We start from the raw sequence: 23,010 nt of genomic DNA, 5'->3' as shown, positions 1-23,010 counted from the left end.
AGAGAATTTCTTGAAGTTCACTAGAGCCCTCACCATTCATATATAAATTTACCTGGGTAGCTCTCAGATTCTAGAGGATGGATCTTCTAGAAAGGCATTAAATACATGACCTGCAAACTTCCCCATGCTGCCCTGACAACTTGCCTCAAATCTGACTAGCAGTGATCACCTTTACAGTTGAGAAAGCATGTCCAGTCTTCATGCATACACTTTGTCACCTTCTGTGTTGAGACTACCAGTATGGTTCCCCAGTAGTGCTAACTGTATTGTTGGGTGAGGAAGATGTGGATACTCATCTACTGGGGATGGAACAGACCATTAACCTCATTCCACAGGCAACTCAGCAGACACCTGATGGTAACTTTTGGTTACTACAGACACTGGTGTGTGTTCACAATGGTGATCCAGAGCTAAAAGACTCTTTATCCCATTACCAATACTTTGAGTCATCTAGCCTAGCTTGTCCCTCTTATTGCTTTTCTAAACTAATGGGAAATGTATCTATGTAAGGAAATGTTATGTAAACCCAATTTAACATGATTTTTGCTTTCAAAGAGTCATGTTGAGTAGGCTTGGGGGAAAGGGTTGGACTAGGCATTGAAGCAGCCATTTATAGCACCCCATTTTCTCCATGGGAGAGACTTAACTGGAGAGCCTAATGAACTACACTCCACCTGGAAGGGCAGTAAGGCCAGAAGACATGACTTTTACAGCTGTCTAGGCAGTTAGAAGAAACCAGTTCAAATGGTTGTCCCTCTTGCCAGATATAATTACAAACACACATTCTTCTTTGAGTGGTCCCCGTGGGTGCTCTACTCGTGGTGTCGGGCTCGTCCTGGCGCCGTGGATCCGGAGACTTGCATAGCCATGCTCCGCCGGACTGTGCATGCGTGAGCAGTGGCTCATGCCATTCACGCCTTTGATCTTCTGTGCACAGTCCGGCCCCCGCTCAGTTCCTTCCAATTGCCCTCAGTCACGGACGGAGCTCCATCTTTCTCTCAGGGTTTCTCCTTACCTCAGACCTGTAAATAGTTACTGACAAACCAAGTTTCTCTTACCCTTACCTGTTCTTGTTCTGGTTCAACGTTCTTTAAAAAAAAAATTGTTACTCAATGGGAACAAATTGGAATTGGTGTATCCGCAAAAAGACGTTCCTCGTAGTGTCGTACTTACCTGGAGTCAACAACATAATTGCAGATTCACTAAGCAGGCAGTTTCAAAAGGTAGATCGTGCCAAATCAACCTGATCTCCTTCTTTGAGAAAGTAACAGATTTTTTAGATAAAGGAAATGCAGTGGATCTAATCTACCTCGATTTCAGTAAGGCATTTAATTCCCTTATGGGGAATTATTGGTTAAATTGGAAAATATGGGAATCAATATGAAAATTGAGAGGTGGATTAGCACCTCAGCAGTCCAGCACTCTGGCATTTAATTTCAAAAAGGGGAATTACACAAAAATGAGGAGGTTAGTTAAACGGAAATTAAAAGGCACAATGACTAGAGCCAAATCCCTGCAAGCTGCATGGAAACTTTTTAAAGACTCCATAATAGAGGCCCAAATTAAATGTATACCCCAAATTAAAAAACATAGCAAGAGACCTAAAAAAGAATCACCGTGGCTTAACCACCATGTAAAAGAAGCAGTGGGGGACAAAAAGGCATCTTTTAAGAAGTGGAAGTCCAATCCTAGTGAGATAAATAGAAAGGAACATAAACACTGTCAAATCTAGTGTAAAAATGTAATAAGAAAAGCAAAAAAAGATTTTGAGGAACAGGTAGCCAAAAACTCAGAAATAAATAACAACTTTTTAAGTACATTAGAAGCAGGAAGCCTGCTAAAAAACCTGTGGGTCCTCTAGATGATTGAGATATAAAAGGAGCAATCAAGGACGATAAAGGCATTGCAGATAAACTAAATGATTTCTTTGCTTCAGTCTTCATGGCTGAGGGCATTAGGGAGATTCCCAAATCTGCACCGTCCTTTGTGGGTGATGAATCTGAGGAACTGTCCCGGATTGAAGTGTCATGAGAGGAGGTTTTGGAACAAATAGAAAAACGTAATGTTAACAAATCTCCGGGACCGGATGGCATTCATTCAAGGGTTCTAAAAGAACTCAAATGGGAAATTGCTGAACTATTATCTGTGGTTTGTAATTATCCCTTAAATCGGCTTCCGTATCTACTGACTGGAAGATAGCTAATGTGACACCAATATTTAAAAAGGGCTCTAGAGGCGATCCCGGCAATTACAGACCGGAAAGTCTAACTTCAATACCGGGCAAATTAGTCAAAACAATAGTAAAGAATTAAATTGTGAAGCATGTAGAAGAACATAATTTGTTGGACAAAAGTCAACATGGTTTCTGTAAAGGGAAATCCTGCCTTACTAATCTGTTAGAGGTTGAAGGGATTAACAAACATGGGGACAAGGGGGATCCAGTAGATATAGTATACTTGGATTTTCAGAAAGCCTTTGACAAGGTCCCTCACCAAAGGCTCTTGTGTCAATTACATGGCCATGGGATAAGAGGGAAGGTCCTTTCTTGGATTGAGAACTGGTTAAAAGACAGGAAACAAAGGGTAGGAATAAATGGTAAATTTTCAGAATGGAGAGGGGTAACTAGTGGTGTCCCCCAAGGGTCAGTCCTGGGACCAATCCTTTTCAACTTATTCATAAATGATCTGGAGAAAGGGGTAAGCAGTGAGGTGGTAAAGTTTGTGAATGATACCAAACTGTTTAGGATAGTCAAGACAGAAGCAGACTGTGAGGGACTCCAAGAAGATCTCGCCAATCTGAGCGATTGGGCAACAAAATGGCAAATGAAATTTAATGTGGATAAGTGTAAAGTAATGCACATTGGGAAAAATAACCCCAACTATACATACAGTATGATGGGGGCTAATTTGGCTACGACAAATCAGGAAAGAGATCTTGGAGTTATCGTGGACAGTCCTGTGAAAACTTCCACACAGTGTACAGCGGCGGTCAAAAAGGCAAATAGGATGGTAGGAATTATTAAGACAGTGATAGAAAATAAGACACAGAATATCTTACTGCCTCTGTATAAAACTATGGTACGCCCACATCTCGAATACTGTGTACAGATGTGGTCTCCTCACCTCAAAAAAGATATTTTGGCCTTGGAAAGGGTTCAGAAAAGGGCAACTAAAATGATTAGGGGTTTGGAACGGGTCCCGTATGAAGAGAGGTTAAAGCGATTGGGACTTTTCAGTTTAGAAAAGAGGAGACTGAGGGGGGATATGATAGAGGTTTATAAAATCATGACTGGTGTGGAGAGGGCGGATAAAGAAAAGTTATTTATTAGTTCCCATAAAAGAAGAACTAGAGGACACAATGAAATTAATGGGTAGCAGGTTTAAAACTAATACAAGAAAGTTGACTTCACACAGTGTGTAGTCAACCTGTGGAACTCCTTGCCAGAGGAGGCTGTGAAGGCTGGGACTATAACAGAGTTCAAAGAGAAACTAGATAATTTCATGGAGGTTAGGTCCATAAAAGGCTATTAGCCAGGGGATAGTTTGTCAGAGGCTGGAGACGGATGGCAGGAGACAAATTGCTTAATCATTGTCTTCGGTCCACCTTCTCTGGGGCACCTGGTGCTGGCCACTGTCGGCAGACAGGCTACTGGGCTAGATGGACCTTTGGTCTGACCCAGTATGGCCGTTCTTATGTCAGGGACATGGTTAACAGGGGTCAGAGGTGTGACTAATGGGGATGAAAGAGTACATTTTAAAAAAATTATTTGGGTACAAAATAAGCCTTGAAAAATTGTTGGCACCCGCCACTCTCTTTTGAAAACATGAATGTGCTGTTGGCCACAAAAAGTTTGGGGACCACTGCCCTACGGCATCCAACACCTGAAATCCTACATTTGACAGCTTGGATGCTAAGTGTTTCATGACATCTGAGAACCTCTGCTCCGATCCAGTCAAGCATGTACTAATGTCCAGCAGAAAGAGCTCTACATGGGCCACATATTCACTGAAGTGGATTAGATTTGAGGCATGGTGTTTCGAAAATGATATCGACCCCCGTATTTCACCAGTGCATAAAATACTCAAATATATGCTACATCTACAACAAAGCGATCTATCAATAGCCTCCTTATAAGTACATTTAGCAGTGATTACCACTTTTCGTCACATAATAGACATTTTTTCCTTGTTTTCGCACCCCATGACATGACGATTCCTGAAGGGGCTTATGAATCTTAACCCACTACAAAGAACTCCACCACCTTTGTGGGATCTCAGTTTGGTGCTAGATACATTGACATGCCCTCCATTTGAACCGCTGGCTACAACTTCTTTGTACCTGCTTACTTACCATTAAATCTCTCTTTTTACTAGCTTTGACTTATTATTTGGCATGCAGAGTGAGCGAGCTAGCAGCTCTCATGTCATCACCGCCTTATACTATATTTACAAAAGATTCGGTCACATTAAGGTCTCACTCAGCATTTCTTCCTAAAGTATGCTTGGACTTTCACATTAACGAGCCCATTGTGCTTCCCTGCTTCTGCCCCAAACTGCATACCTCATCACGTGAGGCAGCTCTACATACCCTGGATGTACGCAGAGCACTAGCTTTCTATATGGACAGAACACGGGATTTCCGCAGAACGGACTGTCTTATTGTTTCATTGGCGGCCTGTTTCAAGGGGCAACCACTGTCCTCGCAACGCATTGCTAATTTAATAGTGACATGCATTACCACATGCTATTCTACATGTAATAAACCACTCTTAGTACAACCAAAAGCCCATTCCACATGAGCAGTGGCCATATCTACAGCTTTTTCAAGAGGCGTACTGTTTCAGGACATTTTCTGAGCAGCAACATGGTCCTCCAATTAAACTTTCATGAGACATTATGCAATACTGCATCATTGGGCTTCAGACTCCTCGGTGGCAAAAGCAGTACTTCCCCTTGTTAATAAACCGTAATTCTGAATCATGTTTCTTGCTTGGGTACTGCTCTGAAGTCACCCACGGGGACTACTCGAAGAAGAAGTTACTCACCTTTGTGCAGTAATGACTGTTCTTTGAGATGTGTCCCCGTGGGGTGCTCCACAACCCGTCCTCCTCCCCGCTTCAGAATTGACTTGTATTGTTTCAGAGACTCGGGCAGCCGGAGGAACGGAGTGGGGGCTGCACCGCGCACAGCAGATCAAAGGTGTGAATGGTGGGAGCCGCTGCTCGCGCATGCGCGGTTCGGCGGAGCACGGCTATGCAAGGCTCCAGATCCGCAGCACTGGGACCAGCCTGACACCACGAGTGGAGCACCCACAGGGACACATTTCGAAGAACAACTGTTACTGCCCCAAGGTGAGTAACTTCTTTTTGAACATACTATTGACAATTGATAAGATAGATATAGACTTCTAAATCATCATTGCTTAGATAGATTTAACTAATGACATAAAAGTTACTATTCCAGTAACAAAACATTGCAAGCTCTTCTGAAGTTAAGTGTCTATATCTAGCTATGTATTTATAACGTGCACAATTGATCTTTGTATGTAGGCATGTAAGGACTGCTGATACTTGACCAAGTAGAAGTCTGCTCTATACCTTTTATTAAATTTGGGGCCTGCAATAATATAAACAATTAAATGATATTAATTTTATGGCTACACCTTGAAGAGGTGGTGCTTAACTTGTGTTCTGAATATAGTAAGGCTTAAGCTCAGTCTGCTCTATTGTGACAATTTTCAAATGTTAGGACCACTCATTGAATTCGCTTTGCCTACTGGAACTTTACATTTTCATCTGACTCTGTGATTATAGTTCTGGAGGGGAGTTCCTGATGGGGAAACTGACTTCAAAATAGCCTAGTCCTAGGCCATTCAGAGCCACTGAATCTGAACTGCTTCCTATTGACAGTAGTTTTAAAGATGTCAATATTAAATCACCATAAATCCTCCTAAAATAAAATTGTTCTATTAACAATTCTATGTGAGACTAATACAATAGTTATTAATTTTAATGTAACTTACCTATTCTAAAGTCAATTATAGAGGCACCAGATGAGTCAGGAAATTAAGAATGAGATAGTGAATATCCTACCGGTACCTAAAAATTATCTAATTAAATTCAGTCTTACTGGATTATAATGGAAATTATCTATTTTATGATGGCGGTTCAATAGCTTAAGTGAAATGAATTAGTTAATGTAGTTCCTAGGGATAACTGTCTGCATCATAACTTTATTGGCAGTCTCAGAAAAGAGCTCAGAGACTGAACGGATGAAGTTAATGAACTATCCTCTCCTCCTATACACAGTTTTTCCAGGTAAGGAGAAATTTAAGGAACACTGGTGTAGGACAACGTGAACAATGTTGAACTGTTGCCCAACATAATATAACCACTTCATAAGTAAATATCAGACTTTTGTATCCAGGTCCTTCACTCTTTCACAAATTCTAAATTCACTGTTTATGTCAGTGCATTCTCTAAAATAGGTGAAACACTGAACTATATTTATGTAATCACATCACATTGTTTATTGTAGCCAAAAGACAGAACAAGAGAAAAAAAATAAGTACAGACCAGCATACATGAACTACTGTCACAAATCATGGATGATAACAAATGATCAGAAGTGCATATAAGATGGGATTCAAGAGACATTACAATCCACCAATCATTCTTATGGTTCAATTAGTTAGGATTATTTTAAAAACAAACAATTATCTTTTTCCTCTCTCAGTTCAGAACCCATTCCCACCCACACATACAGCATTAAGGAACTAAAACAAAGATGGAAGCAGGCCAACAAAGGAAACTAAACGCTTAATGGTCATTTACAAGGTTCAGTATGACAGGTACCTTTCAGGATTTCAAGGAAGCGAGGCCATGGGAGCAGCACAGGTATGACCTGATGCTTGACTGGTGGCCGTGGCGGCGGGGTGGGTGGGAGAGGAGAGCACATGGGGAGAACTAGTTAGCAAAGAACTTTGGTCTATTAAGAGATCTTCATTGATTTGATTTTCATGCCCACATAGTGCATGGTGCATCTGAATTCTTAGCTAGTCTGTCTGATTTTGGGAAATCTGTTTAGTTTCTCTCTCAGTTGACAATGGCTCACAAATCAAAACGTTGTTGAGTAAAGTTATATTTTGGGTATATTTTATTGGGGCCAGTCTTATAAAATGGTTTTAGTTTGTAAGACTTTCAAAGGTCTTACCCTTTCATGGTTAGTAACAGAACAGTGTTTTTTTTCTAATGTTATTGTCTTCCCTGATGTATTATTTCTGCTGGCTGAAGTATCTGCCTTACATTGACAGGAAAATGAATAATTTATTTAATCATTCATAGAACATTATTCAGTAAATGCAAGACAAATAGGATATGGGGAGTTTACACAACCTCAATCACGCAGTCTAGTCTTAAGTTATATCTACAATATTCAACTATTAAGACCCCCATGGATTCAGACTCTGGTCTTAAGCAAACTTTGTTTGCCTATGCAGAAGCAGACTCAGCATGCAAAGTGAGTCCACTATCTTCCAAGACAGACCTTATTAGCAAACTTGGCAATTTATTACTGATGGTAGAAATGGTGGAAACTGTAGTGTAAACAGGACTTGGGTGTTTTACTGTATTGTCAATGGCTCTTATAATTCCATTCACTTTAAAATGCTTGATATTTTGAATGTTTCCAGTAGTCAGGCACAGCAAGATGCCTAGCACATTGTTAACACTTTAACTACATCATAGGACTTAAAGGAGAAGAAGATGCCATTTAAATTAATTTAAAGCCCTCTTCATCTCATTATTCATCAGGGTACATTCAAAACTACAGAATCTGGTAGAATTATTTTGTTGTTAGTCTGTATCAGTAATCTGCAAATTGTGCTATAAAAATCTGACTGTAGAATGTGCTCACTATCCCATATGTTATCTGGGGAACTTCAGCCCAAGGTTTTAAATAACTTCTTTTCCTTCTATTGCAGGGTTAGCGATGGCTTTTCCATCCAATTGCCAGACCCTACTCACTATTATGCTTCAAAATGGACTTTTGCTGGTGATATTTCACTACTGGTTGATCATCAGTAGCAAATGAACCCTGCCTATACAGTTACATCCCATTTTTCCCCCATTAATGAATGGTTTTGTGACTATTCAAAATATTCTGAGGTTGTAAAACACAATTATAAAACAAATAAATCTATTTCAAAATCAAAATATCATCATACAGCTGTGGACAATGCAGGAATTTTAAGGTGAACATGGCTTGGAAACTGAACATTATTTTTTATAAAACTATACAAGTAAATTAGAGGACAATGCCAAATAGAGAAAGTTTGAAAATACTAATTTTGGCCACCTCTTCTCTGACAATTAATTAAGCTTCTCTTCATTTAGTTGCAAGAGACTTGATACATTTAAAATAAACTATTATTTTCAACATATCCTAGTGAGACTTTCACTACTGTTAAAAATGAAAATCCATCCCAACATATTTTAATACTCTCTTCTCCCCAAACAAAGGTATCTGTGTTCATTAATCTACCCATGGGGAAGAGATGATCATTTAAAACAAATCTCTATTACATCCTTTTGAACAAGTCTATATTATGCAGGATATTTCTAGGTGATTTGTCCATAGAAGTTATGCTTACATTTCTTTTTCTTTAACACAAGTATTTTAACTACAGATGTGCTAGGCACCTTAGGAGAGCCTTTTTTTTCTGCATTTAATTATGTAGGTGACTGGTATGTTGTTGGACAATCAATGGAAATTCAGATCTGGTTTTGAAATATACTGATCAGTGTTCACTAGAGGGAACAAAAAAATCGTACCAACATTTTAGTACTGCTTTCTCTCATTCTACCAAAAATATTATGACTTTAGAAGTAATTTATTCATAAATTGAATGCTACCCCAGATGTGACTAATCTTTTCCACAGACAACATATTTTAAAGGGCTACTTGGATAATGGGAAACTTTATATTCTGAATCACTCTCTCCATCTAGTTTTGAGAACTGATAGGCCTTGTTCAATATATTTCTGTACAGATGCACACAATGATATATGAATCAGTTCTTATAAATAGGCCACACAAAGAGCTGATCTCTCTAGAATGCTAAACATTTTTAAATGGTTTATGAAATGCATTTCTTTAAACTTGCTAAAAATCTGCATGTTTGCTTTTAAGAGGGACAGCGGTACTGTTTATCATTCGTGCTTACTGAATCTTTAGGAGTATGATGGCAGTGGGAAGATATAGAGATAGAATTAAACCCACTATTCCAAAATACAGCCTCCTATATTTTCATTCTAGTGTGTCTGCCCAAGATATGGGTTGTACTAGTGAGGAAGACGGTAAGGCAGGGCTGCATGTGGACATACAGTTCTGCATATCTCTTCAGCAGTCTTCGCTGGAATAGTTCATGCAGAAATGCATTAAAAACTGCTTCTTCCCAGGAAGACAGAAGAGGAACTACCTCTTTGAGCTGAACCCCTCTTGGGAAGCAGGAGGCCTTGATGACTCCAAGAGATGTAATTTATATTGTTGTGCTATAGCACTAATAAATTTGGCCTTTCCTCTTTCTCTGACATTCTCCCTTCTTCATTCATCCCTAAAGTACTACCTATACACAACTTATTCTGAACTCTCTGAAACTCTGAAATTACTCAGGTAACTCTCATTGAATAAAATGGAACAATGAGAGAGACTAAGGCATGTATCTTCATTTAGATTAAACTTGTATTTTCCTTACAACTCACATTTACTTTTCAAAGTGATGTTAGCAGTCAAATGAAACAATTTTATAGTAGAATTTTCCTAGTATTCATGAAGAAATTCTGGATGATGTCCACTGTAAATCACTCAAGGCACAGGACTACCCATCAGCCTTTCTTGACGAAGAGCAATCAACCTCTGGAACCATTTTTCCTCTGCTTCTGCCTTCTCAATAAATAGCTGTAGAGTGGAAGGAGAAACACAATTTTAACCTTCTGTTGCTGATTGTATTTTGATAACATTGCATTGATGTAGATATTGCATATTTCACTGCTGTCAAAAACAAAAAATGTGCAACCAAACAAGGAAATTAAATACAAAAATCTATGTTAATATATCATTAAGGTTGAGATTTTAATCATACAAACATCAAGAAATTTAAAGTTATGGCTTCCACACCAACTGCAGCTCTGTCATATTGTACATCTATATTAAACATATAGGCTGCGTCTAGACAGGCAATATTTTGTGCAAAAGCAACTGCTTTTGCTAAAAAACTTGCAGCCTGTCTACACTGGCCGCTTAAATTTGCAGAAGAGCACTGACGTCCTAATGTAAGAATTCAGTGCTTCTTGCGCAAATACTTTGATGCTCCCGCTCAGAGACAAGCCCTCTTGCACAAGAATACTTGCGCAAGAGGGCCAGTGTAGACAGACACCTTAATTTGTTGTGCAAGAAAACCTGATGGCTAAAATGGCCATCAGAGCTTTCTTGCGCAAAAGCGCGTCTATACTGGGCATGGATGCTTTTGTGCAAAAGACATCTTTTGTGCAAACGCATCTGTGCCAGTCTAGATGCTCTTTTGAGCAAATACTTTTAACGGAAAAACTTTTCCATTAAAAGTATTTGTGCTAAATCATGCCAGTCTAGATGCAGCCATACAGTAAAATACAACAAAATACTATAAATGTATCTCATATATAGGAATTAGTTGCTGTAGAAGCTTTAATTTAATTTTGTTTACTTCATAAACAAGATCCTTTATAAACAAGATTACTTTATAAACAAGATGGGGTCGGTGGTAAGGATCTTGCCACTCAATCCATGAGTTCATATGGGATTGCTTAGATTCAATATCAGCTTGAGCATACCTATCTCACCATCATTTCACAGCTCTGCAGAACTTGATCAGCATTCTATCCGCAATCCCCTCCACTACAGTTCTTACCTGTCTCCAGCTTACAGGTCATATGGCTGCAACTACATAATGTAGTTCAACACGCTCGCCTACATTTCTGTTCCCTTGAACACTGGCTTGCTTTGGGTTATATCCCATCCTGTTGCCCAATGCACAAGACAGTAACCTTACCATGCATTCCCTACTGAGACGGGGTGCTCATCTACAACATCGACTGGCTCAGGGCAGATGCTCACCACAAGAAGTCAGACTGCACATCAACCTTCTCAAGTTCAGGACTGCAAGGAACACCTGTATCCATTTCGTCCCTATTATCCGCAACCAAACAGTTTGCATCCTCATGGACAACTGTGGCGGGGCGGCTCCGCCCCTCCCTAAAATCCCTGCGTCTCCCCGGAGGCGGGGAAGCAGGGCCAGTACCGCGCCAGGGCGGGAAGCCGCGGAAAGCCCTGGCGCCCCGGATGGGCAGCGACACGGGGGAACACCCGCAGGGACTGGGGGCCAGCCGGGATGGCATCCGCAGTGACGTCACCGGCGCGGTGCCTGGGGGAGTCATGGGATGATGATGCCGGGGGGAGCATCATCCCCCCGCGTCCGGCGGGGACTTTAAAAATGGGCTCCGGACCGGAGGAAGGGACGGATCCCCGGGGAACGGGAGCACCGCAGCGGGGACCAGGCAGGTCTGAATACTGGAGACCCTGGGTGAGTTTTAACCCAGGGGCCCCGGGCTAGCGTTAGCCCACGTCTGGGGAAGAAGTGGCCCAGGGCAGGGGCGTGGACCCGGAGAGCGGGGGAGTTTAGGGGTCTCTACCCCCTCCGCTAGGTAAGGGCAAGCGTCCTGGCCGTAGGGCCTTGGGTCAGGGTTTGGAGCGAGGGCGGGCCCGGACCCCCTTCCCCAGCGGGCGGAGGGCGACCAATCGCGCTGTGGATCTTGTAAGGCTATAGAATTCAATAAACCGGAAGACCCCAAGTACGTCTAAGGGGTGCATTAACTGGGAAATAGGGGACACGGACACGGGTGATCCCCTACAACACAACCACAATGTTTTATATAAACAGACTGGGAGGTGTGCACTCCTGCTCCCTGTGTGCAGAGGCAATTTTCTTGTGGAACTGGTGCATTCATCACCAAGTCACATCATGGTATCCTACCTACTGGAGTGAACAATACTACGGTGGATACCCTCAGTTGCAATTTCTCCATGGATCACGAGTGGGAATGGCATCCTCGGGTCCTTACTTCAATTTTACAACGATGGGGATTCCCATTGGTAGATCTGTTTGCATCACATTTAAACTCCAAGTGCCCCCAGTTCTGCTCCCAGGAGGGGGGAATGGGTGACAGATCCATGGGGATGCCTTCCTGGTGACATGGAATGCACCACTTCACTACGCTTTCCCCCCCAATTCCTCTTATCCCAAGGGTTCTGCACAAGATCTGTTCGGACAGTGTGCGAGACCCTCTTGGTCCAGGCAGACTTGGTTTCCATACCGCCACCGCATGGCTCTCCTACCTTCCTCTCCCAGACAATCACGATCTACTCCCTCAGGAACGTGAAACCATTTTGCATCCCCAGCCTCACCACTCTTCACCTAAATGCCTGGCTTTTGTCTGATTCCATGATTCCGAGGCCCACTGCTCTGAACAGGTGAAGGAAGTTCTCCTCCACAGCTGGAGGCTCTCCACTTGCACAACCTACTTCTACAAATGGAGACACTTCATTCCATATCAACAAACCCATTGTTTTACTTGCTTTCTATCTAAAACCACATGTATCTTTTCAGGATGCCACGCTATATATGCTGGATGTCTGATGGGCTCTTGCCTTTTACATAGACACAATGTGAGCCTTCTGAAGGTCTCAGCGTCTATTTGTTTCCATGGCAGAATGCTCAAAAGGTGTGCCCATCTCCATCCAATGCATCTCCAACTGGATATCATCATGTTTAGTGCGATGTTACGCTTTATGGAATAAGACTTTGCCAGTGTCTCCAAGAGCACATTCCACCCGTGCCGTTGTGGCATCCATGGCATTTCTTCATAATGTTGCCCTTAAAGACATCTACTGGGCAGCCACCTGGTCATCTGAGCATATTTTTGCTAAACATAATGCCATCCTACCTCAGTCCCAGTCTGATATCGCACTGGCCACAGCTGACCAATCCTCTGCCACCAAGCAGTGACTCTGAAGACCAGATTGGTCACTGCTTTGTAGTCACCAACAGTGGAACAGTCATGGGGACATCGCTTAAAGAAAAAAAGAAAGTACTAATCCTATGCAGTAACGAATGTTCTTCAAGATGTGTATCCCTATGGGTGCTCCATGACCCATGCTCTCCCCTCTACTTCGGAGTACCTAGTTACTCGGGCATAGCTGAGCAACTGAGGAAGGGTCAGGCTGCGTGTGCAAGGAGTTAAGGCACAAATGCCAAGAACTGCCTATCACATATGCAAGGCCCATCTGAAAACTCCTAGGAAAAACTCCCATCTGTGGCTCTGGGATGACCCATCATCAACAGTGGAGCACCTACAGAAACACACATCTCAAAGAACAGTCGTGACGAAACAGGATGAGTAAATTTCTTTTCTTTGAATTAAATACAATCAACCTGTGGCATGGATGGAAGTAGAAAACCACAGCTGTTTGCTGAAATGCAACAGCTTAGAAAAATCCACTAGCAGAGCTAAAAAAATCACAAAACTTGAGATTACACTAATTAGGAATGCCTAAAAATGTGAGAGTCAACTTTGATATTGAATTGAGGTGGTCTTTTATAATGTGGATTAGATTAGAGGGAATTTTTATAGCCAAAAGTCAGGCCTGATTGACATAGGAAAGTTCTATTGGTTTAATTAATTTTAAGCTAATTTCATTAAATTGGTTCAGACTCCTGTGTGGACACTCTTATTTCCACGTTTCTATACAGGAGTTTGAACCAGTTTAGCTATATTGATTTAAATTTACACCTTAAACTACATGAAATGCATCTCACTCGTATATAGATATACCCCTAGAGTTTGATGAGTGTGGTATTCAGAGGATATGTCCATATTGCAATGTAAGCCTGGACTCAGACTCAAGCTCAAGGCCCAACCCCAACCCTGTCTGACTCAGGCCAGCAGGCTCTCTAGCCCATATCCCAGAACCCTGCAAGGTGGATGGGTTCAAGCTTGAGTCCCACAGGACTTAAGCCCAAGTTTCTCCATCATGGAACATGGATGCAGCTCGGGTCTGGGGCCCTCCCAAACTCCATGTTGACACTCTGCCAAAGCTATTCCACAATCCCATGGGAAGCGCCCTTTGTTCTTCCTATCCCAAGACTATCCAGTTGACTCCCAGAAAATGGAAGCAACTCCTCTGAGCGAAGTGCAGCCATTCTGCATTTAAGCCTCATTTTATTGCTGAGCTGCAAGCAGAGTGAACCTGCCCCTGCACTGACATGAAGAAGTCTTTTGCCATGCTCACTGCTAGCTGGTCATGGGAGCACAATCAATTTTTATATCACCTCAAGAGTGTGAGTTGAGCAAAATACTGGACTTGATAGGAATTCCAAGAACATTACATCTACCAGAAAATAGTGAAGAGGCTGACTGTTATTACATCTACCAGAGAATAGTGAAGAGGCTGACTGTTATTACATCTACCAGAGAATAGTGAAGAGGCTGACTGTTATTACATCTACCAGAGAATAGTGAAGAGGCTGGCTGTGCTGGGGATTCACTGAACAAGTGACTAGCGCAGGGATCAGATTTAATGACTCAAGAATGACTACTGAGCAGACAGCTATAAGAACCACACCTTTGGGAATTTACCATTATCCTGCCTCTTTTAGAAGGAGTTTGCCTAGATGCTGAGTACTGCAACCAGCCCTGAGCCAATAACACTTCATGACAGTCCAGTCAGCCTGGATGGCAATCTTCTTACCTCACAATCCAGAATCAGACTGGAGAGGATCCAACAAACAGTTTCTGGCTCCATATCAGCTGTTATTAACATTGGGGTGGGAGAGATTTCTGGTTTATGGCCCAATGCAAAATTTATTACAAGCCACACGCAGCAGTGTGTACCCGCCTTGATGCCACCATCTCTGCCTATATCACTGCATGGAATTCAAAATGAAGACCAGGAAGCACATGCAACAGTGAGACAAGCATTTACAAGACAAGCTCACAAATTCTTACAGAGTTGTGCCTGGGGTGTTAAGTAAGAACTGTATATTGCCTCCCCTTTTAGTATGCTATACAGTACACATCATCCATACCACAGGGTAACGAGCTGCCTGTAAATAGAAAACTTTTGGAGGAAAGGGTAGGTTAAAAGTAGTCTCCAAGTGACAAAATCAATGTTTGAAGTATAGCGGGCTGTTTGCATGTAGTCTAGAAGTGGGTCAGGAGGGGTGAAGACTGTGTTGTTGACTGTTCATATTATCATTTATGTTTGCATGCAGTTCTTGGGTAGATACCCTCAGAGCAGCCTGCCTCAGAAGCCGCATGCAGCGTAGGGAGGCATTAATCAATGAATATGTTAATTCAGTGCTGATAGCTGTAAACTTCTCCAGTAGTAGGAACTCCAGAAAGGTAGTCAAGTTTCAGAAAAAGGAGTATTTTCCACTATCACCTCACCAGTTCACTTCACTTACACATATTCTGCTCAGGCACCGTAACTCTGAAAACCTCTGTGGCACACAGTTAGCTTACCACTGGCAGCTTGAAATCTAATGTCCCTTTGCCATTGTGGAACCTGTAGAATTATCTAGAATGTCATCCACGATGTGGAATTCCCAAGAGGGCGGCAAAGGCTTAGGTTGTAAGCTGCACACCACTCTCCCCTCTCAAGTCAGGCCAACCTGGTCTACAATTTTTAAATAAAAAAAGCAATTGTGAATTTTAACCTCTCATTCTTTGTGTGAGCAGTCTTTTCACTATGATTAACTCAGTTGTGTCCAAAGAGCTTTTGGGTAATGAAGCATTCCTCTCCAACTATATTAAAATTCCATTTTACAAATTATCAAGTTCAGGCTTTGAGATTATGCAAAGCATTGTTGTCTGCAGATGCATTGAACTTGTTTTGAAATACTGAGACAATAAAGCATTATTCGATTTTTATTTTTAGGTCCTTTCACTTTTGCTTGTCTTTCCATCTTGCCAGCCACACACACTCACCAGCTTGTCGCTGGAATTCAGATTTAAGACAAATCAGTCCAAGCAGTGATATTTTCAGTGATGAGCTTATGGTGGACATTCTGGACAGGGTCAACAAGAAGGTACTGTACGAGAAAGGGAGAAAGACTCATGCCAAATGAGAAGGTGCAGACATGCTTCAAAGCAAGAGGACAGAACTGAAGCACACAAGTAGTTCAAAGCTCAGTTCTGGAACAGGAACATCAGCTGTGGGAGGAAGATACTATGCTACAGAAAAACCTGTTTGAGAAACTGCTCATGCTTATAGCTGTAAGAGGACAGGCTCCTGCTGTGCCTGCATGATGGCATCATGTGCCACAGAGCAGGAAGGCTTTAGACAATTCCAGGTTTGGGTGGCCCATGAACCAAAACTTAACAGCTGGAAAGGCTAAATCTAGGCCATCCAGGCCCCTGTCCCATGCAGCAGTGCCAATGCAAGCTAAATGTTCAAGGAAGAAGAATGGGGATGCTGGAGACATGCAACATTAGGGAATGTTTTTGTCAGCAGGGCTTTCACTGTACAATCCATGGCTTATGCACTTTGCTTTATTAATGGGGTTGGGGTTGGTTTGTTACGTTTTTGATTTGCTAATAGTAGCTGGCCTGCCTGCCAATTGTGTAATACTGTTTGGTTTTTTTTTATAGTTGCATTAATGAAGGGTTTTAATATATTAACAACATTTATCATCATCACTGTATCACATCCTGTAAGGTGTTTTTCAAACAAAAAACGCGTGGTAAGGGACAACTGGGAAGTTGTATCCAAATACAGTATCTCAAAACTGTTATCTACATCAAGCCATACTGTAAATCCACAAATCTTGCCACATGCCCCCACCTGTCCATGAAGGTAGACTCTAAAAAGGCAGAAAACCCTGGCATCATGAAATTTTTCAGTGCAGCCTACATTGGAACCCATAAATTAGCCTTAGAGGTCCACAAGGGCCTGCATAACAATGGAGTATACTGAGCAGTCGTGCTTCTTGAGGAAAGTAAACTGTGGACACATGAGTCCGGTCAATGGCTGTGATACAACTTCAAAACTCCGTTCTTTCAAAACCAACTATTTTTTTTTTAAATCACCACTTTTGTGTAAACTACATGCCTGATTGTCTCAGAAATCCCCATCACTTCATCTGTAGTTCACTTGCCAGTATCATACTAGTTAGCAATGGATCTTTAGCAGTCTGGAGTAGCCACTTTCCACAGTTATAGCAACCTGCTTCTATACTAGGATGGCTACCACCCTCATGCATGTGCCCTGATGCTAGAGGACAAGGAAAGCCACTTACAAAGCTCCAAAAATGTAATTTTCTTCCGTTGGAAGTTTGGGAACCACTAATGGTCATCCTGTGGAGGTATGCACTTGTGGCCCTGCTCCACAAGGGGCAACTAGCAGCTATACCAAAAGTCCTGAGCAATATCAGCCAGTTTGAGTCTTCTGTGTCTATATTGTCCCCCTCTTCCAACAGATGCTTTCAGTAGACAGAAAACATCCACAGATTATCAATTAGCATCTTCTGGATACTCTTCCTGCTTCCCAAAAACAGAAATGAAAGCCCAAGCAAGAGAAGCTTGTCAAATTGAGATTCTTCCGTGTTGCTAGCTTTGGATGCTGAAGCATGCAGACTCAAAATGTGGCTCAGCAGGGATGTTGGTGGTCTATTCTGTGAACATGCAGGGTGGACACTCAAATTTTCCCACACTGCGCCATGTATCAAGGACTAGAGCAGCCACAGCTCAGAGCCGGGGTACAAGGAAGCCTGGAATATGGTAATTTGACTTGGATCTGTATACTGCAGAATGGAACTGAGAGCCCAGTTTCAGAAATTATATACCTAGCATCACAGTTAATGTACATGCTCAAGATTTGGGCTTACAAACCCAGGTATGTGGACTTGAATCTCACTTATGCTGGGATTACAATGCAATAGTGGTTCAGCAACTATCAAAGCACAGAAACTGGCAAACAATTTCCATTGACTTTTCATAGATTTGCACAGGGATTTACATTCCATTGCATTAATGGTGTTTGTAAATCTCTACACAATTCTGAAAATATAGGAATTTTTGGAGGACAGTATTTGTTGAACATAATGTAATTTGTATGTTTCTCACTCTAAAGCTATTACAGCTCTGCCATACCCTGTGGAGGCATCTCTATTATAGGTAACACATCAGTAATATATACATCCTGGTGTGATATTATCTGATTAAAATAGATGATATAGATTGGGGTGGACAAAAGGGCCTTTGTGGGCTAGATCCGGCCCACCAAGCGGGATGATCTAGTCCACAGAGGCCCTGCTGCTCTCCTGCCCCCAGGCCAATTAGAATCTGGGGGCAGAGGGAATCACATGACGTTTCTTCCGTCCTGCCAAGAGTGTGCGGTGCTTAGAAGGGTCATGTGCTCCTGGCAGGGTAGGAGGAGACTTTATGTACTCCCCTGCCCCCAAGCCCTAATTGGCCTGGGGGCAGGGAGAGCATGCAAAGTTTCCTCCGCCCTGCTAGGAGTGCGTGGTGCTTAGAAGTGCCACGCATTCCTGGCAGTGCAGGAGTAGACTTTGCGAGCTCCCTCGCCCCAAGTCTTGATTGGCCTTGGGGTGGAGGGAGCGTGCTAAGTCTCCTCCCACTGCCAGGGGCATGGGCACCTATTGGGAGCCTGGGGGCATGGGAGGGAAAAGACTTCATGCTCTTCCCCACCCCCAGACCAATCATGGTCTGTGGGTGGGGAAGCAGGGAAGTATCCCGGCTTGCCCCTTCCAGAGCAGCCTGAGGCCACGTCCCGGGCGCGCAGAAGATGCACGCTGCCAGCTCCGGGTGTGCCGCGCGTGCATGGCCCCAACCCTGGAAGCGTGGCGCATGAGCGGCCTCGCCCCCAGACACCTGCCACGTGAGTGGCCCCACCCCTGGCAGCCATGAAAGGTTGGGGACCACTGCACTAGAAGTTTATTCCTTCACTGCTACAAGCCTGAACCAAGAACTCTGCATTCATTGTATGTATTTGACTACTTTAACCAATTTTAAATCTCACCTTTCTTTTGTTTTATAAACCTTTACATTTTAGATTTTAAAGAATTGGCAACAGTGTGATTTTTGGGTAAAAGTTTTGAGTTGTATATTGACCTGGGTGTGTGTCTGGTTCTTTGGGGTCAGAAGAACCTTTTGTTTGATGAGACTGGTTTTAAAGAACCACTCCATCTTTAAATTCAGTGTTTTGGGGGTAACTGGTCTGGTCTGCCTAAGGAACCTGCTTTTTTGACTTTCTGTTACCCGGTGTGGTGAACAGAAGTTTACTTTTGTTGATGGTCTGGTATATCTCATGGGAGAATAACTTCCAGTTTGGGGGCATGGTTGCACTACTTAGCAATTTGTGCTGAATTTGGTATTCTTACTTGTGACCCACAAAAGTGTGGTTACTTCTGGAAGTTAAACTATATTTGATTTTTTAAGGCAGACTGTCACTCATTCACTTGATAGTTTTACTTTCACTCAGAGCCTTGTGGGGCCCATCTCCCAACACTTTTCTAGTTTGATTATGTGGGCTGTGTTATTCTTTACCAGCCAACAGTGAGTTCATCAGTAAATAGTCTTTGGATCCTAAAACCTTTGACAAGCGATACTGCAAAAGTATTAGGTCATGTGACCGTGACTCCACATAGTAGACATTATTTCAAGGGTGCAATAAATATCAACACTCTTACATTTGGATGCGCTAAAGAGTTATCATCTTGGTACTTGATGGCAGTAGGAATGTTGCCAGGTGCTATTTCTTTTTCAGTATTAGACAGCTTGTCAGTTTCAACTCCTACACTTGCAGGTTCACACTTCAGTTCACCAGGTTCTGTTGACTAAAAGGAAAAAAAACACATTTGGATGCAAGAACATTTCCTGAAAAATTCCCAGGCATTACAGAGTAACAATTTTGCACTCAGCTTGTTAACATGCTCAGATTATAACCACTAACTAATCCACAAAAGAATAATCATCTTCATATTTTTAAAAATGAAAGGAACTGCCTGGGCATGTCAGGCTGGTAGAGGAAGAGAGAAAATTACTGACAAATAGGGAAGTGAAAGAGCAGAGGTTCAGTTTTTCTCTCATAAAGTACATTTGTTCAAAAACTGAGAACTTTTAAAAGTAAATACATATTTGAAAAGACAGTAATTGCACTCTTTTCAATGGACCATTTAAAACATTTGACTGTCACTAGAACACGCATTTGCATATGCATTTATCTTACAAAATGGAGAGAGTGTGGTTTCTGAACACAGACAGAACCCTGGCTCACACTTAAAAATTAGATTGACTTATGCTGCTTAGGGCTGTAGAAAATTCTGCACCCTGAGCTCTACAGTTTGATCAAAATAAACTCTAATGTAAACACAGTAATATTGACTGAAAAATTCTTCTATCAGTTTAGCTACTGCCTCTCAGAGAGGTGGATTAACTACGGACATGGTTTTTCCCTTGACATAAAAAGCACCTACACTATAATTCTATAAAGGCAATTGCAAGAATTAGGTCCCAACTTTCAAACTTGGATGTGCTGAGTCATATTTAGGCACTGAAATAAAAATGGCCATTCAGTATTGCAGAGCCCTCTGAAAATCCAGACCATTGTTATTCTGGTACATAAATATATTTTCAGGAATCTGGCTTTAAAATCATTTACCCATTTGATATTAGGATGAACATAAACTACCTTATTGCCTTTGTATGATGATTTGGCTATTTCCTTCCTCTCCCCCCTTTTAAAAACCTTTGTGCTCTGACAATGATTTAAAAAAATGTTCCAAAAAAACCACCAAACTTCTAAGCGGGGCTTTGACTATCTTGCTATTTTAACAATATATTTCACCTCATCCTAAACTCTCAGGCACTTCCAGTCCTGTCACTCATCCCTACTTCAGTACCAATTCAAATATCTATGTACATGTTTGAACTCTGGCAATCCTAACTTCCAGTATCAATGTGATGTGTCAAGGGAAGTTGCATTAATGCTGGCAGGCTAGGGGTTATACATAAAGATAGGCTATTGACAACTTACCTTTTTGACTTCTTTACTTGATCTGAATGTCTGTGGAACAAAAGAGTCACTTTCAATAGCTTCAATTTCTTTTACTCGTTTCACTTGTTCTACCAGGGTGGCTTGGTCTACAAAAGGGGTAGAAAGTCAGCATATTTCAGTGTAAGCTTATGATCAGTGCAGTATTCCCTCAAGATATTTTACTGTTTATGAAATATGTACTAGGAAAAAAAACTTTCAATGAAAGCTAAAATACTCTATCATAAAGAAATATTTCTGCTTTATTAAGAACAAGAAGAGTGATTAAGCTGTACTTGTTCACTTTGTGATGTCATTCACAATGCTGACATAAAAATTTGCTCCTTACATGTTTATAGTGCCAGAATTGCAGTGAGTGGATGTATTGGAAAAGCCAGGGATTCTGGAATAGCATAGATTTGTTACAAATGTCAGTTGAGAAAGTTATTTACCTTATAGTAGCTGAACCTTCTTTGACATGAGTGGTCTCTATCTGTATCCCACTATGGATACACATCTATTTCATGCACCTAGAGCTGAAGAATTATGAAAGCTGTATCCCTTATTCTGCAGATGCCCCTTTTGTTCACCTCATGTCTTTGTCTGAGGAGATTAAGGCGAGGAGGTGAACAGACAAACCTCCTCTACAGTTCCTTCTCCACTGCAAATCAGAGAGGATCTAAAGCATGTGTGACGGAGGATAAATAGTAGAATATAAAGAAGACAACAGACCTCCAGTTACAATAAGGTAAATAATTTTCTCTCTCCTTCAAGCACTGTTCATATATGTAAGTCCCCTGTTGGTGACTGACATGGAGTACTCAAATAAGGGGAGGCAGTGAAGTCATAAATGGCAGAGCCAAACGAAAGCACTATTGTTCCAAAAGATTCATCAGCAGAAGAGTCATGTACCAAGGCATCAGTGCCTACCAAACTTACGGACTGAGCTCTACAAAGCTGCCTTGCAGATGTCAAGAGGAACTTCTTGAAATGATGCTACAGATGTTGCTTGTGCTCTTGAGGAATGAACTCTTACCAAAAGATGAGGTGGAAGATTAGATAGCTATAGCAGAGTGAAATAAAGCCGAGATCCATTATGAGATTCTTTGAGAGGACAAGCTTGACTCCTGATCCTTTCCACTACAGTGACAAATAGTCTAAGGGATTTCCTTATTGTGTTTGTTCTCTGCAGGTAAAAGGCTAAGTCTTGCTAAATGTCTAGGAAATGGAGTCTCCTTTTTTCTGAAGATTCATAAGGTTTTGTGAGGAATACACATAAGTAGATAGATTGGTTCAGGTGAAATTCGGACTATTTTGGGGGTTAGTTTAGGATATAAATGTAATTAAACCTAGTCTTTATGAATAATCTAAGGAGGATCCACCATCAATGCCCCAGGCTCATTATTACTCCGGACTGAGGTGATAACTACCAGGAATGTGACCTTCATTGATAGGGAACGCCGTGGAACAAGAAGCTAATGTTTCCAAGGGAGGCTTAGTGAGTACTGGTAGAACAAAGTTCAATTGTCAAGGAGGAGTAGGCTTTCATTTTAGGCGGAAAAGTTCTTATTAGGGATTTACAGAATTTTCCCATCAGAGGACTTGCTAAGATTAAGTAGTCCTGTGAAGGCAGATGGAATGCACTGATTGCTGCCAAGATGACCCAAAAGGAACTGACAGACAAACCTGCTGTTTTCAAGGAATGAATACAATCTAGAATGAAAGCAATAACAGTGGCTTCTGGAGAAATAAGCTCAGGTTAAAAATATTTAGCCAAGGGCTCAGATTGGAATGAGGAACCTGGCTGCAGAAAATGTGACAGATAAGGGTATAAGGTCTGTCATGGCTGAGCAGAGGCAATCAGAAT

General features: G+C 41.8%; 1 protein-coding gene and 1 long non-coding RNA gene across 6 annotated transcripts in view; one reads left to right on the top strand and one right to left on the bottom strand.

The window, feature by feature from the left end:
- LOC112545857 (uncharacterized) overlaps window positions 1–23,010 on the top strand; it is a 51,517-nt gene that overhangs the window by 23,145 nt on the left and 5,362 nt on the right. For all 5 annotated transcript variants that reach the window (XR_012906265.1, XR_012906268.1, XR_012906267.1 and 2 more), the window contains 3 exons: window positions 5,142–5,350; window positions 6,242–6,316; window positions 21,717–21,891. This is a non-coding gene — a long non-coding RNA (uncharacterized LOC112545857). The remainder of the gene's footprint in view (window positions 1–5,141; window positions 5,351–6,241; window positions 6,317–21,716; window positions 21,892–23,010) is intronic.
- RSRC1 (arginine and serine rich coiled-coil 1) overlaps window positions 6,505–23,010 on the bottom strand; it is a 367,002-nt gene continuing 350,496 nt past the window's right edge. The window contains exons 9-11 of the mRNA XM_075937794.1: window positions 21,147–21,253; window positions 19,801–19,947; window positions 6,505–9,956 (exon numbers count right to left, since the gene is read on the bottom strand). Of these exons, the coding sequence (XP_075793909.1) occupies window positions 9,864–9,956; window positions 19,801–19,947; window positions 21,147–21,253 (347 nt within the window). The 3' untranslated portion in view covers window positions 6,505–9,863. The remainder of the gene's footprint in view (window positions 9,957–19,800; window positions 19,948–21,146; window positions 21,254–23,010) is intronic.

The sequence above is a fragment of the Pelodiscus sinensis genome, chromosome 10 (assembly GCF_049634645.1).
Source record: "Pelodiscus sinensis isolate JC-2024 chromosome 10, ASM4963464v1, whole genome shotgun sequence".
NCBI classification, from domain to species: Eukaryota; Metazoa; Chordata; order Testudines; family Trionychidae; genus Pelodiscus; species Pelodiscus sinensis.
This window is presented reverse-complemented; position numbering and strand designations above follow the sequence as displayed.